The 17,694-nt window shown below is 37.8% G+C and overlaps 1 protein-coding gene across 1 annotated transcript in view; it reads right to left on the bottom strand.

The window, feature by feature from the left end:
* FIG4 (FIG4 phosphoinositide 5-phosphatase) overlaps positions 1-17,694 on the bottom strand; it is a 76,528-nt gene that overhangs the window by 52,741 nt on the left and 6,093 nt on the right. Inside the window, exons 2-7 of the mRNA XM_050894976.1 lie at positions 11,763-11,861; positions 10,578-10,701; positions 7,412-7,568; positions 5,477-5,527; positions 3,281-3,429; positions 779-907 (exon numbers count right to left, since the gene is read on the bottom strand). Of these exons, the coding sequence (XP_050750933.1) occupies positions 779-907; positions 3,281-3,429; positions 5,477-5,527; positions 7,412-7,568; positions 10,578-10,701; positions 11,763-11,861 (709 nt within the window). The remainder of the gene's footprint in view (positions 1-778; positions 908-3,280; positions 3,430-5,476; positions 5,528-7,411; positions 7,569-10,577; positions 10,702-11,762; positions 11,862-17,694) is intronic.

Raw genomic sequence — 17,694 nt, forward strand, 5'->3', positions numbered from 1 at the left:
TACAATCATGAAAAAGCAAAATTAAATTTTGCAAAGACACCACTAAGCTTAACTTCATAATGGTATTTGTTTCCCCAGATATTTTGTTGACAGGCTTTTAAACTAACATGATACTGTTGATGATTAAATTAGAGTGTCTCTGTAATAAACTAAATTCTTATCAACTAAGATGTCAAGATGGCATTTCTTTGGAGTGTGATATGCATTTGGACTTTTTCTCCTTCTACTACAATGTACATAGACCCATTTACCCATTTTAAATAATATATAGTCAGGAAAAAAGATTTTCAGCTGTTTTAGTGTTTACTTAAGTCTCTTCACACAACAGCCCTGAAGTTCTATCATCTTCAACAGAAACAGTAAATACAAGAATTTCTGCAAATCTCAGTTACTAAAAAAAAAGTTTTAAAGAAGATTAGTAAGAGAACACTTCTATGTCAGCAATTCAGTTCTCTTTAGCTTTTCTCCCTTTCCTCAAATATCTGTGAAAAAATACAGCTGAGCCTTAAAATCTTCTCAAGTTCTTTATTACTAAACCCCACGCTTACAAACAGTGCCTCAATGAGAATGCAGTCTACCTGTGTCAGGGCCCTGTTATAAGAACATAACCATATTCCTTATTTAGCACAAAACCTAGAAAAGTAATGAAAATAAAAGCCAACCAATAATTCTAAAATTGAAAAGTATTTACATGACAAAGAAATAAATCAATGTATTTCACATGTTCAAACTTTTTTAAAAAAAATCAATAACGTTCATTACAACAGCAAAAGGATACTTGATTGCCCACAGAATCCGTGAATAATATACAGCAGCCAGTCACGATGAACAGTATTTTTTACTGCATCCAGAAGCTTGCCATTCCACACATACTTTTCATAAGGCTTACTGCAAATCCCAAATACACCTAGGAAGTTGTTACAATGAACATGCATTAGCAATTAAGAAACAAGCTTATCTGCATTGGACTGTTTTAAAATCCAGGTCATTGGACCTTTATTTATAAGCTTTTCAATTCTGGGTCAGCTTTGGAGTTACCTATTAGGCTCTGGGAAATCACGCATAGCCCTGGCCCCCTTTACAAAAAGCATGTCAATCCCCTTCTCACATAATTTAGCGTGGTTTTCCTACTTTGCATTGACACCAAGAAATGCAGCTATTGTAGACCTGCAAATTAAAATTCAATTTCTTATATATCTGGAACCTGAATCTTTTTCTGTTTCAAAAATCAGGACCAAGATGACAACTGGCACTAAAAGGTGGTGAAGGGAACTGAATGCGTCTGAACCTTGAAGAGAAGGAATAGGACAAGAACTCTATTACCTACATTTTTTTTGTATAGTTTTTTCAAATGAAGTTTCTGGCAGGATGAGTTATATCGTATCAGTACGCATGTCAATTATAGCAGCCAAATGTTCTGCTGAGGCAAAAAGATGAGTTCTCCTAACAGACTGAAGGTGAAAATGCAGCTGTTAAACTGTTGCTACCTAGTCATGCAACCTACCATAAGCCCAGGGAAAATCGATGTAACCATTTTGGTGAAGGAGTGGATACATTCAGCAGAACCTCACCACAAGCAGTTGGTCAGCAATTTGTCCTCTCTCATTTCTAGCAGCATTACTTTGGTGAGCATTTGTTCTTGAATGACAGGCGACTATTTCTTACGCATATTCTATCGTATGAACAGATAAGTTACTAATATCTACTGGAAATGGAGTTGTGTGTGCTATTCAGCATACTGCTGATGGGGTTAAGGTTATGGCATCTTTATCTCCCAATGTTTTCACAAAGGCATAGAAGAGATGATGCCATTGTATGGATTCCTGAGGGATCCTGCAGATAAGAGCCTTTGCAGAGGAGGAATTATTGCTCCCTCCACTCCTTACGGTCATTTCTGGCATTGTAGTATTTGACAACCAATTCCTGATATCCTGATACGCACCTTTATCTTGCATAAATTTGGGCCGGGGTTGTTTCAGGCATTTCTGTATTTTAACTACGTGTTTGTCAGAACTTTGGAGTCCCCTTTGGAGGCACAGAAAGCAGGACCAATAAATTCCTTCTTTAGTGCCTCGGAAGATTCATTTTGGGTTAGAAGAGATGGGAGACGAGTCATGCAATTCACACTATCTCAAAGAACCAAAATTACTTTAGGACAAGTGGGACTTTTATATCATATTTCTCTGTGTATTATATTTTCTGTGCAACAGAGGTTACACAGCGGGTGACTGAGTCAGAGTGGTAATGCAGAGAGGCTATTGAGCCTCTTTATAACCAATACAAGCACAGATCCAGATGTTGCATCTAAGCTGGCTTCCTTATCAAGTTCATAGTGTTAAGCAAAATAGTAGCAGACTTCCTCTGTCCTATTGTTTTGCTTATCAGTGACGTATTTAAAAGGCATGGTGTTCTATTACTACCTAAGAAGGCTAGATGAATCTCCACAGCTGTTTGAGACCACCTTTACAGCAATGTAGTCATTATGAATCAAAGGCAGCACTGTTATTTCTGATATTTCACAATTAAACAAGGAAGAAAGTGGTGTCACATATACAATACCAAAAAGTAAAAAAAATTAAAATGTAATTTTTCAAAAAGCATTCAGATAATGAGTACAAGTCACAGGGCAATAAAACATGAAAAACATCAACTTTAACAGAATGAAATCCAATATTAAGAATTTCAAGGGAAACTTTTGGGTTTTTTGTGTGTGCGCACAATGCAAAAGGGAGAGAAAATAGTTTTTCTGTCTGGCTGGTCATCTTTACACTCTTATGAATATCTTAGATCCAAAGTGAAGACTGTAGTTTTCAACTGAAATCAATAATTTTTCTTAGACTTCCTGATAGTGCTTACTGCATCAAGTTGATACTAACTTCATACAGTTCCTCTGTCGTCAATATTTTCCAACATGAAACAAAAAAGATTTATTAGTACTTAATCAGTTATTGCTTCCCACTCTCTTTGTAATTCATTCCTATTGGGAGTCTTACAAGTCAGTTAAATAATCAATTGCTGAAAAATGTCAGCATGCCTCATTATCTCCCTGAGTTGCAATGTAAATTAACAAAACAATGATTAATCACCTCTAGAAATTGCATTGTTCAAATTCAGATGTCTGTAATTGCACTTTATGTAATCTTTTATTAACTCACAACTGTTACGAGACTACTGATCAATACAGAAGACCCAAATGTTTCTCAAAAGTAAACTTAAGTGGAACATATTCTAAATGTACTCATGACCAACAACATTAGTTTAATTAGGCATATTTGCTTACCACTTCCACCCTGTGTTGAAAGTCCTTCATCTTCAAATATATCAAAACTCTCTTGTCGGGTCTGAGTTGTTTCAGTTTTTAATGTCTCAAGTGGCATTCTCAGGACAGTAAGATTATACTGAAGGGAGTGAGATAGATCATAGCTGTAACTGATAGACAGTTAACATTTATTAATAATTGTAGATGCACAGGACTTTTCTGAAAGCCCTTACTCTCCATCTGTACTTATATTTAACACAACACTATTTTATCCATTAAAAAAAGACTTTTAAACAAGATACACAGATTCTGATTCTATAATGGCAAATGGTACAAATGATTTCCAAAAGAAGCTTTACAAACATAGAAACTGTTTACAATACAATAGCTGAAATGGTATTTCTATTCTTCTTATAACTGAAAACTGAACATGCCTTTTGAACAAAGCATATCAAACTTAATTCACTATGTCCCAAGAAGCAGTTCTGAAGATCAAAAATAGCTATTCCACCAGAAATATCCATCTATGTATACAACCTCATTTTTCTGTGATTTAAGTACTACTCTCTACTACCTGAACTCAAAACAGCCAAAGATTTGGTTGACAAAAGCTGTATCTGTCCTCAAATTTGTGATTGCAGCACAGATGCATCTTAAGACAGTTGCTGCTCAATAAACAAAAGGGTTTTTTTTTTTAATTAGTTCCATAACAGTAACAAATTCTGCATCTCATGTCTTTTATACTGACAACACTCCACACTAATTGCTAAATTTTATAAGCCACTAGGATTAATTTCCCCAAGGAGAAACCAAATTTACACAACACTTGAATCAGAAATACACACAAATTTCCATTTTAGACTAAGACAGCATCAGTGATTACTGGCCCTTCTGTAAGTTCTAGATATTCATTAATGATCTAAAAAAATTTATTTAAACATTGGACATGTAGATTTATCACTAATGATAACAAAGTCTAACCCATGTATTCACCACACTTCCATAGTAACAACCTGGCATGCCTACTTGTTAGGAAAAAAAAAAAAGTCTGTTACATGCTCAGTTTGCATATAACAGAATGTTTAAACAGCATCCCAGTAAAAGACTCGTTCAGGCTATTCCTCCATTTTCCTCTTAGACCAAATGTTTTCTTATAACTAACTTCTAATTCTATTCAGGATTTATATGAAAACCATGCAGAAAAATATGCTATAATTTCGGCCAAGAACAATTTAAAATAAGCTGATAAATGTGTTTATCAGAGAGTCGTATAAGAACCTTCTCCTTTCCCCTCTACGCACGACCACAGAAACAGTATACATTCATCATCTCCAAGCGGGGGGCGGGGCGGGAAAGAAAGTTGTATATGTTAGGGCTGGGAGACAAAGCATGGAAGAAAAACTCAGGTTTTATACTGTGAAAAAGCCTTCTCATGCAAAACCAAAAAACAGACACAAAACTTTGGTAGGTTTTGTCTTCACAGATACAGTTGTGACAAAAAGCCTTTATTTTCCAAGAGGGAGTATCTTCTAGACTTACACACCTTTTGGTACTTGCAAGAGGGGTTTTTTGTTTAGTTTTTTAAGCCTTAAAGTCTTCTAACTGCTACCGCCAGGTTTATCACCACATTTCCCCCATTTTTCTGCTGTCCCAAAAGTCTCATGTGTAATAGTAGCTGGGACACAGAAACTTGTCTTAGGTATGGCATTTATGAAACAATAAGCAAGAGAATTATAATGCCTAGAAGGCCCTATCAAAGATGTACCCTACGCAGGGTATATCTTAGATGAGGACCTATTTCTCTATCTTTGTTTCTGAATCAAGGCAAAGCTTTATTTCTGGAAAACGAGATCTAGAAAGAAAGACTGACAGGACAAGCAAACCCCCCGAAATATAATACTTTTCCAAAGAGAGAACTTCTGCGTAATCTGGCAAGGGTGAACAGTCAGTAGAAACAGCAATTTCAGTGTCTACCTTCTACCATGCCAATAATAGTTCTATAGTTTTTAACTTCATGAAGACTACATTCCTAATCAATTTGTTGAAGGAGAAAGCAGGTTCAAAACCCACAGATGAAAATGGGCAAGCAGTGTGATCACATGTCTTATCTCCCCAGAATACCAACCTAAAGATCCTGGGTATCAAAATCCAAAAGCAGACTCTTATAGCAAGTGTAAGTATACAATTTTTTTAAAGGAATTAGTAACTAATACCTACCTAAAATAGAAGTTGCTAGAAAGGTCCACATTTTGAAAGATTCTCAGATACCTAGCAAAATAATTCAAGTTAAAGGGAAAATTATTAGTTTAACCAGACAGACCCCCAGAAGTCATACAGAGGATCTCAGAAATTAAACTACATATAAATATTGACTCTTGCCATATGTTCCTTTCCTATCTTACTGTAATTGTTTTGACAGGTAATTCCACTAGAATGTCAGCATCTGGATTAAATAAATGAAATAGCCTTTTTTTAAATCCAGTGTCTACTCATGTACTGGAGTACACATGTACTCAATGGCAATGTGCCTGGGCTGGCAAACGGCCAGGGCATCGCTGCTGTTTCTGTGCTGCTGTACTGGACAGGCTGGAACTCCAGTGTGAACTCATGGGTTGAGATAAAGACAGTTTAATAAGTAAAGCAAAAGCTGCGTGCACAAGCAAAACAAAACAAGGAATTCATTCACTACTTCCCATGGGCAGGCAGGTGTTCAGCCATCTCCAGGAAAGCAGGGCTCCATCATGTGTGATGGTTACTTGGGAACACAAGCACCATAACTCCAAACGTCCCCCCCTTCCTTCTTCTTCCCCCAGCTTTCTATGCTGAGCATGACATCATATGGTACGGAATATCCCTTTGGTCAGTTGGGGTCAGCTGTCCCGGCTGTGTCCCCTCCCAACTTCTTGTGCACCCCTAGCCTACTCGCTGGTGGGGTGGGGTGAGAAGCAGCAAAGGCCTTGACTCTGTGTAAGCACTGCTCAGCAGTAACTAAAACATCCCTGTGTTATCAACACTGTTTCCAGCACAAATCCAAAACATAGCCCCATACAAGCTACTATGAAGAAAATTAACTCTATCCCAGCCAAAACTAGCACAGTGGGTCAAATTCTCTAGGACTTACACAAGCAAACTCCCAACAATACTATACAAGAATTAAAGATTTTCACAGTTATTCTCAAATAAATGAACAAGAAAACAAATATCTACTTCCACCTGTCATACCCTTGCAAATTCTCAGAAGAAACCATGACACTGTCTATGAATGATAAAATGGCTAACATCGTAAATACATAGGTTAGATAATATGATCTGCTGCATTCTGAGAGAGGAGACTGAGGTTTATGATCAGTCATACCTTAAAGCGGAAACTTTTTTTAATAGTTACCATTGGCTTGATTTATTACCTGACATCAGTTTATCATAATCCATCACTTTTTGACTATTCACACTTGGTACGGACCGAAAAGCAGTTTATTACCATTTTATTTACCATTTGCCTGGTATTTCATAGAAGTAAAGTTACCCCACCCTGATAAAAACACCACCAGGATGTAGTTGTACATTTCATACAAGGTTCCCTGCTGATCAAAGGCTCAAACTTTTTTCTTCAGAAAAAAGTCACAGAAAGGAAAAGAGAACCTAAACTTACCAGTGGGTCAGTTTATCACCCTTTACAACAGCAACATTCACAAGATTCTGACAGTACAGAATCATTAAATAATCTACTCAGCACTTTTTGAAGAGCACAAAAGATCTCTTCAGGTGAGATTAACATGATGCTAGAGCTACTAACAAAAGAACAGTACCCCAAACAATATAAACCAGTATTAGCATTACTTTGTCCTTGTAAGAACAATGTTTATATTGGATGCTTCCTGCTGTACCTTTGCTAGGATGTAGCTTTGACATGCAGGTGACATAGATGTGGACAAAAAGCTCTGAAAGACAGTAACAGTTGTATTTACCCTCCACGTTAGAGGCCACAGAACTTGTGGCCCATTCTCCGTCCTTCCATACTAATTTATCAACTAAAATAAAATGGCTTGAATTACATACTAACAGAAGGAAATCCATGACTGAAATTTCTAGTTGCAGTTCACCATTGCTTAGAAAATATTCAAAAAGTACACACAGTTTACCACCATTATTTACCTGGCTTCATCAGGATGAGTGACTCTTACAGAGTCATTTGGAATGTAGATCATATTTGTATCTTCTATTTTATATATTGCATGACCTCCAATATCTGCCATTTTTCTTCTTTTTGTTATTAACACAATGTAGTAGCCTTCTAAAAACCTGACAAAACCTGTTAAAACAGCATTAAAATGCTATTAGTTGGATGTTTGCATTGATTTGATCAAACTTATTTAGAAAAACAGTATCAGAATTGTTTCAAGACTTCATAGAATTTTTGTTTGTTCTTAATGTTATATGTATAATATATATACACATACAAAAATATACATATACATAGACAGAGTCTTACAATTCACCCCCAGTAAGCGTTAATCAATGAAGTACATAGTTTTTACTTCTTCCCTTCCACTGTGCATATTTTTAATATTAGGTAGCAGAGTTAAGACACTGAAAATTTAGAGTAAGTGCTGTCTACTTAAGATATTCGTATTTGCTTTTTATAGGACTCTCATTGTTCAGAGTGAGGCATACTCTAATTACTTCAGATACCAAAAGGTTAATTTTCCAGGGCAAGGAGGAATCCCGATCTGCAATTTTTTTTTCAGGTTTATGTGTTCTCTACTGGGGAGGGGCACAGAACAGCAAAAGACGTTGAGGGTACTACAACACCTTTGTGCTTTCTCTCCTTAACAGCAGGAATTAAATTCCCTGTCTACAGCAGCATCTCCCCCAAATTAGCCATTCAGAGCATCAGGGGTAATCCTTTATTTCTATTTCCTCTCTCAGATACCAACACTTGACCCTGCTGAAGTCCAGAGGGCTAAGGAGGTAGAACAGGCAGTGTCTGGCTTTATGGCCTAAAAAAAAGAAGGTTTCTGAAACCTCCACCCTCATTCCCTAACGCTACAGGGCATAGCCACGCTTCTTCACCGAGTTGCTTCTTTGGATGTCTCTATTACATATCATTAGGAAAAAGTGTAACAAACCTTAAAATACAATACAAATGTATAAATCCAAATTAAAAATAGAAATACGTAACCACCCCTGAACGCAAATTTGTTTCTAATACAGTATAGGCAGTGATACAGCAGTACTACATTTTAATAACCACTAAATTACATTAATTAGCTCTTGGAGGTAGCTGCTTTGATGGGTTGCTACTAGTAAAGAGCCTGAAACTCAGTTGCTGCTGCACTGTCAACAAGTATATTAACTGGGGAGGAAAAAAACCCTCAAAATTCACATTTTTACTTGTATTTATATTCAGTTATTTCAGTTTTGCATTATAAATTAAAGAAGAAGGATGAGCAAAGCACACATTTTCCTCCCCGTCATTGCTGGAGGCTGCAATGTGATTGCATGAACTGCAATCTTTTCTTCTGCCTTATTAGCCCCCCTTGGAAAAATGCTCTCACCTGCACATGGACAGGAAACCCTGCTGACAATAAGAAACAAAGTCTTCCATTTGAAGCAGCCAGAGTATTGAATTTCAGTTGTTAAACAGCAGTCAAAAGTTCTTCCTGTATCCTCCAGTTACCAAAATCACTTACGTGAACAGTCTCTATCCTTTGAATTTCACCAAATGATATACCAAAGTCTCACAAGGAACCCAGCCTTTCCCCTTGGCCTGGTTCTCTCAATTTAAAAGCTATTTCTACTTTTAAACACTACACAGTGAACCAGAACTTAGCCTATCAGCACCCCCATTGTGAGTGCACTGAATGCACTGCCTCTGATTAACGAAATAACAAGAGAACAGAACAAAACTGTCCTTTCCAATTCTACAAAAAACAGCCCTGTCCTCCTGACCTGAGCCATGAGGCAGAAATAAACGACCAGTTGCATTCCCTCAAATTACATGTTTATGCAGATATGATTAGATAGGATCAAGATGGAAGATGTCTAAAGCACATACTTTAAAAGATAATCTGAAGATCATTAAGAGAGCATGTTACTTCTAAAAAAACCTGAGCAATAGTACATCTTATCTGATAACCAATACATTTGTCCAGCTACAGAATAGAAACTCTCCTGTTATGAAGAGTACATATAAACAAACATACAATTGGGATGCAAAATTTTCATTGAACACAACCACTTTCCAACTGAATGTATTTTCACATATTTAGACAGTGATCACTGGTGGCTTGTGCAAGAAAAGCCAATGCTGCAAGACTGTTAGAAGCTTCTTTATGTTTATCCATATTATTAATACTCTTAAATTAATAAGAAACATAAACCTCATCTGAGGAATTTCTGAAAAGTGGATCCATTGATAAGTTCCAAAATGCTTCATGGGCAAAAAGAATATAGAAGAAAGTTTGCCTCATCTGCCACTTTAGATTAGAATACTAATAATATTTTCTTATGTTTTGGTTGTTATGCAAGATTCAGGAGCATCTTTTAAAGTAATTGCATTCTCCACCTCCTCTGCAGCTTTGGATTTAGATGTCCAGGTGTATATTGATGCAAATAAAGCACAAAGTATTCTTTGGGTCTGTCAGAGCACACATTAACATTTACCTTGGAGACATCATCCATCAGTATATCGACCTCAGTATCTGACAATAGGCAGGAAAGTAGTGACTTTCAGATGAAGTTAGAAGCTATTAAATCCTTGAAGCAATTCTCTAGGAATATTGACAGCTGATCAGCATTTAAAAATTCAGTTGACATACTAGTAAGTTATACTTCTTCAAACATGAAAAAGAAATCTTTAAATATGTCACTGCAAAAAGTTAACCAAAAAGAAAATTAAGTCATCTTTCTGAATAGTGCGTGATGAAGAAATACAACCTAATAAAGGATGTCAACTTTTGTTTTCTTTTAAAAAAGCATTCTGTGAGCTCTGGAATTCAGGAGGCCAGGTTCCACGTGATTTGTATCCTACAATCAGTTGAGTTTGGTGAGCTCTTCAACTAAGCTTCTAGAGTTTGGCTATTTCCTAGATATCTCCCCTAATGACAAAGAAGAGACTAGTTACAGCACAACTCTCACCCCTGTACTGGCCACCTGTTTTCACAAAATACATAGAAACTTATTTATCTTTGAGAATGAAATTTCTCTTCAGTTTTAAAAAAAAATAAAATCAAGGGGAGACAAAGATATACAGCGTGACACAGTAAGCCTCACCTCCTTAAGAAAGAAAAGATTTTATAAAATCAAACAAAACTCTTACCTACTACACCAAACGCAGAGACAGCTCGAGATAACCCAGAAGAGCCCTTCTGCCCAATCTTTGTTCTGTTTCCCAGGTCTAAACGGCCAAGAAGTTCCCTAACCTCTTGTTGCGTATACACATGCTTTAAAATAAAGAGTCATTTGAGTTACTGCTTTGGTAGTTAAACGTTATTTCATGTCAGAGAATAGTAGAATTTACTTAATATACAATAAACCAAATGTCTGCTCTACACCCTCTGTCTCCTGTTTCAGTCCTACCAACAAGTACAACAAGTTTTTTATGCACAAAATTCACCGTTCACTGCAACAGAAATAGTCATGGTCACATGTGAATTCAAACATTTCTAAATCTTAAGTGTTAAGATTTTAAACCATAAAATTCCTGGAAAGGAATCAAGTCTTATTCTATTGTGTACATTAAAACTCTTGTTGCTGCTATTTATTTTGCTTCAGATATGATATATCAGAAACACTAAAAATTTGGCTAGATAGGAATCAAATGTATTTTGCACTTAGAACAGCATACGTGAACATAAGAAAACCATTGGGAGCATATACATAATAAACTGAAAAACTTGGGAAAATTTCATTAAGTGAACATGCTGTTTGGAGATCTTGTGGCCACTCCCATACTGTAACTACTCATTATCATGCTAATACCGTATCATCCGACATATGAGGAGAGGCTGAGAGAGCTGGGATTGATCAGCCTGCAGAAGAGAAAGCTCAGAGGGGATCCTATCAATGCGTATAAATACCTGGTAGAAGGGAGTAAAGAAGTCTGAGGCAGACTATTCTCAGTGGTATCCAGTCAAAGGACAAGAGGCAATGTGCACAAATTGAAATACAGGAAATCCCATTTGAACATAAGAAAAAGATTTTTTACTGTGAGGACGGTTGAACACTGGAACAGGTTACCCAGAGATGTTGTGAAGTCTCCAGCCATATTCAGAACGTGACTGGGCATGGCCTTGAGCAACCTGATCTAGTTGACGTTGCTCTGAGCACGAGGGTAGGACTAGACAATCTCCAGAGAACCCCTCCAACCTCAACTGTTATATGACTCTACGATTCTGTAACATACCTTTGTTGAAACAGATTAAATGTGTAATATTTAAATTCAGCTCAATATAGACAGTATTATTTGGAATAACTGAAAAAACCTAAGTAGAGAGGCACTCACCTTATCATCAATTATAACCAAATCCTTTGGTTCAGTGCGATCTATTTTCAAAACACGGTATTTGGTTTCTGCTGGATTACTTCCAACGAGAAAATACCGCTACATTAAAAAAAAAGTCAGAATATTATACAAGATGAAGCAACCAAAGCCCATTGTAAAATAAGACATCAACAATGCCATTTATATAGTTTCTAGACTAGATCCATTTCAACTAACATTAAACATGTAATATTGCATATGGACTGTTAATAAACTGTTTTAAACATCAGGACCTTAGGTAGGTACATTTGTATACAATCAACCTTTACAACTTAAAAGATCTCATTCTCTCCACTGTACAAGGAGAAAAACAATTTAAAAATTGAAGAAAGGTGAAAACCCGTTTAGAGAGGAAAAAAATGTAACTTACACCAGGCACTGTCCAACTACGCCCTGCCCCAGCCATTACTGTCTTCCCATTTGCTTTGTGAAATTTAGCAGCAGCTTATACACACGAGTTTGTAACTTTTCACGATCTAAAACTACTGTTGCTATATTGTAGTCCATTGCTATTTCTGCCAACTAGTCTTTCCTAGTCCGTACTAAACACAGAAAAAATGTAAGTACTTCAGTACTGCAAGTTTTCTTCATTTTTTATTTATATTTGCTGACAGACTTCTCACCAATGTTCTTCCACAACACTCAAGTTTAATTTGACCAGCCATGCTGGTTAAAAATACTATTTGTAAAAAAAGATTAGCTTTATTTCTCATTCAAAATATGAAAGACAGACCACAGATAAACATATAATGCGTCCATTTCTCATTTAAGGGAATCAAACTATAAATGAATTTTTACATTTAGAGAAATTAACAGTAAGCACAGGTTGCAGGACTGACTTGCTATAAGCAGCTGTCATTTTACTAATTCATTTAATCAGTGTGGTGCTACCACACAGCAAGGTGTTACTCATTAATAATGCTCAGCCTAGTAGGAAAGCATGGCAAATTCATGTGGATCTATGCAGCCAGCTCTTAACTTTAAAAGTCACATGGATTTAACATGTGGGAGAGGAAATCAATAATAACATTCACACAAACCTCAGAATTTCATAATTTATACCAATTAGATGTTAAGAAACATCTTTACTGTCAAAATATTTAAGGTGAAAGAAGAACTTAAAGCCCTCTTCAGCTTCCTTGAGATTACAAAAGCATCTAGATAGTCAATAAGCTCTAAAAAAGAAAATAATATACTTAACTTTAAGGAAACACCATCAACTCCTGGCTCCACCTTGTACACTGACATTACAGTGCTTACTGAGTGGCAAGTTTTGCTGCTTACTCCTAAATGACAGTAAAGAAGGCCCTTCAAAGTTATATGCCATCACAGCACTCCCTCACTGAAGCCTTTGAGGCAGCACTTTGACACAGGAAACTGTTTCCTACTGTTTTTTTAGCAGTGATGTGCTGCTGTGCATAGCTCAGGCTCCCCAGCCTGCCCCCCTCAGAGCACCCTCCACAGGAGATCCCTTAGTGCCAAGATCTGCGCTTCCCAGGAGGGAAATCATAACGACAGGGAGTGGGTCGGAGCCCCCACTTCATGGCACTGAATGGCACAAAGGTGGAGGACGGAGCTCTTCTGCTGGTATCACCCACCAGCAAGAAACACCAAACCACCAAGACAGACCATGCCATCATACCACCTTTTTCTTCGTGCGGTAGAAGGTGAATAGGCAGAGGGAAATATCATATTCATTTGTAATACACAGATGATAAGTTAGTTTGCATTTTAAGAGTGCTGCTTCTCTATTTGTACAAAAATGTTAATTAAAGCTAAACAAGTTTAACTAGTCCATAATACTGCAATACAGCTCAGAGATCTCCCCCCATGTCCAGCTCATTAAATGAGTGTAATTTCTTCCCAAAGTGACACCTATGGTTATTCAAATCATCCTGAATAAAAATAGAACAGTACAACTTTAAGATGCTTGTCCAAACAGCAGTTTGGACCAAAGACCACACTTAAAATTGGAACATGGCACATGACACACACGGCGGGGGAGTGGAGGGGGGGGAGCGGATATAGAGTTGCAAATGCTTTTACTAAGGAAGTTCAGCTGGATACTTCTCCATTTCCATTTTAATAGACCGATAAAACATAAGGAAGCGCTATGAGGAATGCATCACTCACATCACCTTGGCAGCTGCTATAGTGAGCTATGCACAGCTACAGTGCCAGCTTTAAGTGCTGCTGCTTAGAACAGCAGCAGAGTTAGATTAGAAGTAATTATATCTGCAGACTATGGTAGCAACCACCATAATGAATGGTACTTAATAAGCTCTCTTTGAAGTCCTTTAAGAACTAATTTAGGGGTTTTGTTTTAAGTTAGAAAGCTAGGCTGTGTAATGTATTAAGTAAGGTCAGTTGAGAACAGCGTCAAAACCCAGCATCAACAGAGTCAAAGCTACCTTCTTAGAAAGCCAGGCAATGGGAAACCTCTATTTAGCAAATGGGAATCTTACCCACTGCACAGAATCATAGAATGGTTTGGTTGGAAGGGACCTTAAAGATCATCTAGTTCCAACCCCCCTGCCATGGGCAGGGACACCTTCCACTAGACCAGGTTGCTCAAAGCCCCATCCAACCTGGCCTTGAACACTTCCAGGGATGGGATGCATGTTAGAGGATATTCTTGTGGCAGTAATAAAGAAGGAAACATCTGCAAAAACTTTTCAATTTGGACTAGTCCTCAAAACTAGGAACCCAAAATTAGACTTCTACTTGGGAAGTTTTCAGGACTGGCTAACAAGCAACAACTCCAGAATTACTTGAAAAACAGCATGATATGCCAGCTCATATTCAACCTTCAAGATCTGAAATGAAAACAAAGATGATATGAAAACTAACAATGCAAAAATTAAACAAAAAAAGACACTTCAGCATTAGCTGCTTCTACTACCTAATTTATGCATCTAATGAATAAATAAGTCTGTCTTACTGGATGATATGCAGCTCAAATAAAACTGTATCAGTGACATGTACTGCAATTAAATTTGCCATCACATGAACACTAGGAAAGGATAAAGAAAAATACCAAATCAACACAACACTGAGCATGTAACATCAAACAAATTAATTTCTAAGGTTGTAATATAATTGTAAAATTAATCAAAGCTAAAACACGCTGTACTGTTTACAACTATTCTGATTAACAGAAATCATTACAGTAAAAGAAATGAGAATCCACAGGCAAGCAACAGAAACCTCTCTGGGAGTTTCTATCCTTATTGTTTTATTCCATTTATTACTAAGTTCAACTGAATAAATTGAAGCATTTTCCAAGTATCTCAAACAATTCCACTCCACAGCAAAGCCACTGCATTTAGATAAATGGACAACCTTGACCAACAAAGTACTTTCTCAACAGAACAGTACACAAGGGGAAACTGTGCAGACTTCCTCATACTACTTCTGCCAAAGTCCTTCAACCATCACCTGAGACGAAACGTGCTTTTTTCAGGTTTAATCTGCCCTTGGCCTTTGCTGAAACTTGTTAACAAGTGCACTTTTGCAACCACGGCAGTGCACCATGCAGCTATGAGATCTGGACTGAAGTTTAATTTATTGCACAATTATCACTAAGCAACCACAAGATAGGAACAATCATTAGTCACTTCCACCTGGGACTGAGTTTTAACCAAAGCAATCTAATTGAAAGGCTTTACACCCTCTTTTATCAATCTTTTGATTCAGCCAAACCAATAAAAATAGCTTCTTCTAAAAGGAGTCTAAACAAAATAAAAAACTTCTGACTGCAAATCGTTGTTTATAATGGCAGGATAATAGTTCTGAAATCAAACATTCTGCCCACATTTATTTTTCTTTAAGAAGATTACTTCTTAGAATTCCTGGTCTAAAACTATGACTTGCTTCTTTGTATAGACTAATTATCATTAAGAAATGTTAGCACTGTAAAGGACTTATTTCACTCATCAGTTAAGAAGCAACACACAGCTTAATCAGCATAAAAAAAAGTGAAAATACACTAAAAGTTACTTGAAAAATACAGCAGTGCACTAATACAGCCAACTTTTAAACCTGCAAATAGCATAAAGAAAACACTCAAGAACTTATACAAAATGCTTGCAAAAGATACCCATTGAGCCCATGGATATGTCTAAAACCACAAAGCCCTAAGAAAGTGTAGTGGATCAACCTTGGCCAGCTGCCAGACCCCCACCCAACTGCTCTCTCACTCCCCCTCCTCAACAGGACAGGCGGAGAAAATAAGATGGAAAAGGTGATGGGTCAAGTTAAGGACAGGGAGATTGCCTAACATTTACCGTCACAGGCAAAACAGACTTTACTTGGGGAAAATGAATGTAATTTATTGACAATTAAAATAGGTTCTGATAGCAAGAAACACAGATAAATTAAAACACCTTTCCCCCCCACCCTCCCTTCTTCCCAGGCACAGCTTCACTCCCAACTCCTCTACCTTCCCCCTGCCCTGAGCAGCGCAGGGGGATGGGAAATGGAGGGTTGCCGTCAGTTCGTAACAGTTCCTCTCTGCTGCTCCTTCCACCTCACACTTTTCCCTGCTCCAGCGTGGGTCCTCTCCACAGGCTGCAGCTCCTTCAGGAAATATCCCCCTGCTCCAGCGTGGTCCTCCCCAGGGGCTGCAGGGGGTCTCTGCTCTGGCGCCTGGAGCACCTCTTCCTTCACTGACCTTGGTGCCTGCAGGACTGTTTCTCTCACAGGTTTCCTTACTCCTCTCTCTCACAGCTGCCGCACAGCGTTTTTTCACTCTTTCTCAAATACGTTATCACAGAGGTGCCACCATCTTGGCTGCTGGGCTCAGCTGTGCCCCGTAGTGGGTCAGCTGGAACCAGCTGTGTCCAGCACGGGGCAGCCCCGGCCTCTCCTCACAGAGGCCGCCCTGCAGCCCTCCAGCACCTGGGCACCTGCACCCCATCCAGGAAGGTATTTATGTGCTAGTCACCCTTTCTGTCAGGCTAAAGAAACACACTGGGTTGCCAGATGAGAAACCTTCATGTGAACACTGACTTTGGATCAGCACACTATTACCTCTCTACTTTAATTTATGCTTAACTGGGCAGTGCAATGGTAACCGTCACCTGCCATCACACCTCCACCCTCCTTCATGACAGGCATAAAGTTATGCAAGAAAAAGCCTCTTCCTCAAATTTTTGAGGTAGTTTTAATATGTACTGTACTTGATTGAAGATCAGAAATCTTCAAGGCATAAACAAGATATTAAATAGGGTTAAAAAAGGTATAGGTTCAGCTTTTTTTCTCTACTACACCAAGGAAGGGGAGAAAAATAATTACACCTAGATGTGTAAGGTACAGCAAAAACTCTACTATGTTCTTTCTTTCTATAGAACCTACAGCAATTCAGGGAGTATCTATCTTTCATTTCTCATAGAAACTGGCAGAATGACATGAAGAAAAGAAGAGATGATAAGGGACAAAGAGAGGTACCTGAAAATAGCAAAAATTCAGTTGGCACGCTCTCTGCTTCCCATAATCTGTTGAAATTCTTCAAAATAAGCTCTTTCAAGATGAGAAATTTTAAGAACACACCCTGCCAAGCACCACTCTCAGGGCACATAGGTATGGCTGCCCACTCTGCATCCTACAGCCACAGCATTCGGTAATTCCCTTTTGTCCCAGGGCAACCAAAGCTTTTTTGTCCCAAACAGGACTTCACTCTTGCTGCTCCGCTGAGGGGTTCCTCAAGATGTTCCCTTCTAATTTTCAGCTAAATCTATTAATCATCAATTTATACATTTTCCTTTAGCCAAATACTTCTCCCCTCTTTAGCATCTATTCTGCTGGAATGCTTTCAGAAACATAAGTAACTGGATGGCTTTTCAGCACTCACTTCAACAGACTAAAGAAATCTTGCTGTCCCTTTGCTCCTCCC

This window comes from Gymnogyps californianus, chromosome 3, assembly GCF_018139145.2.
Source record: "Gymnogyps californianus isolate 813 chromosome 3, ASM1813914v2, whole genome shotgun sequence".
NCBI classification, from domain to species: domain Eukaryota; kingdom Metazoa; phylum Chordata; class Aves; order Accipitriformes; family Cathartidae; genus Gymnogyps; species Gymnogyps californianus.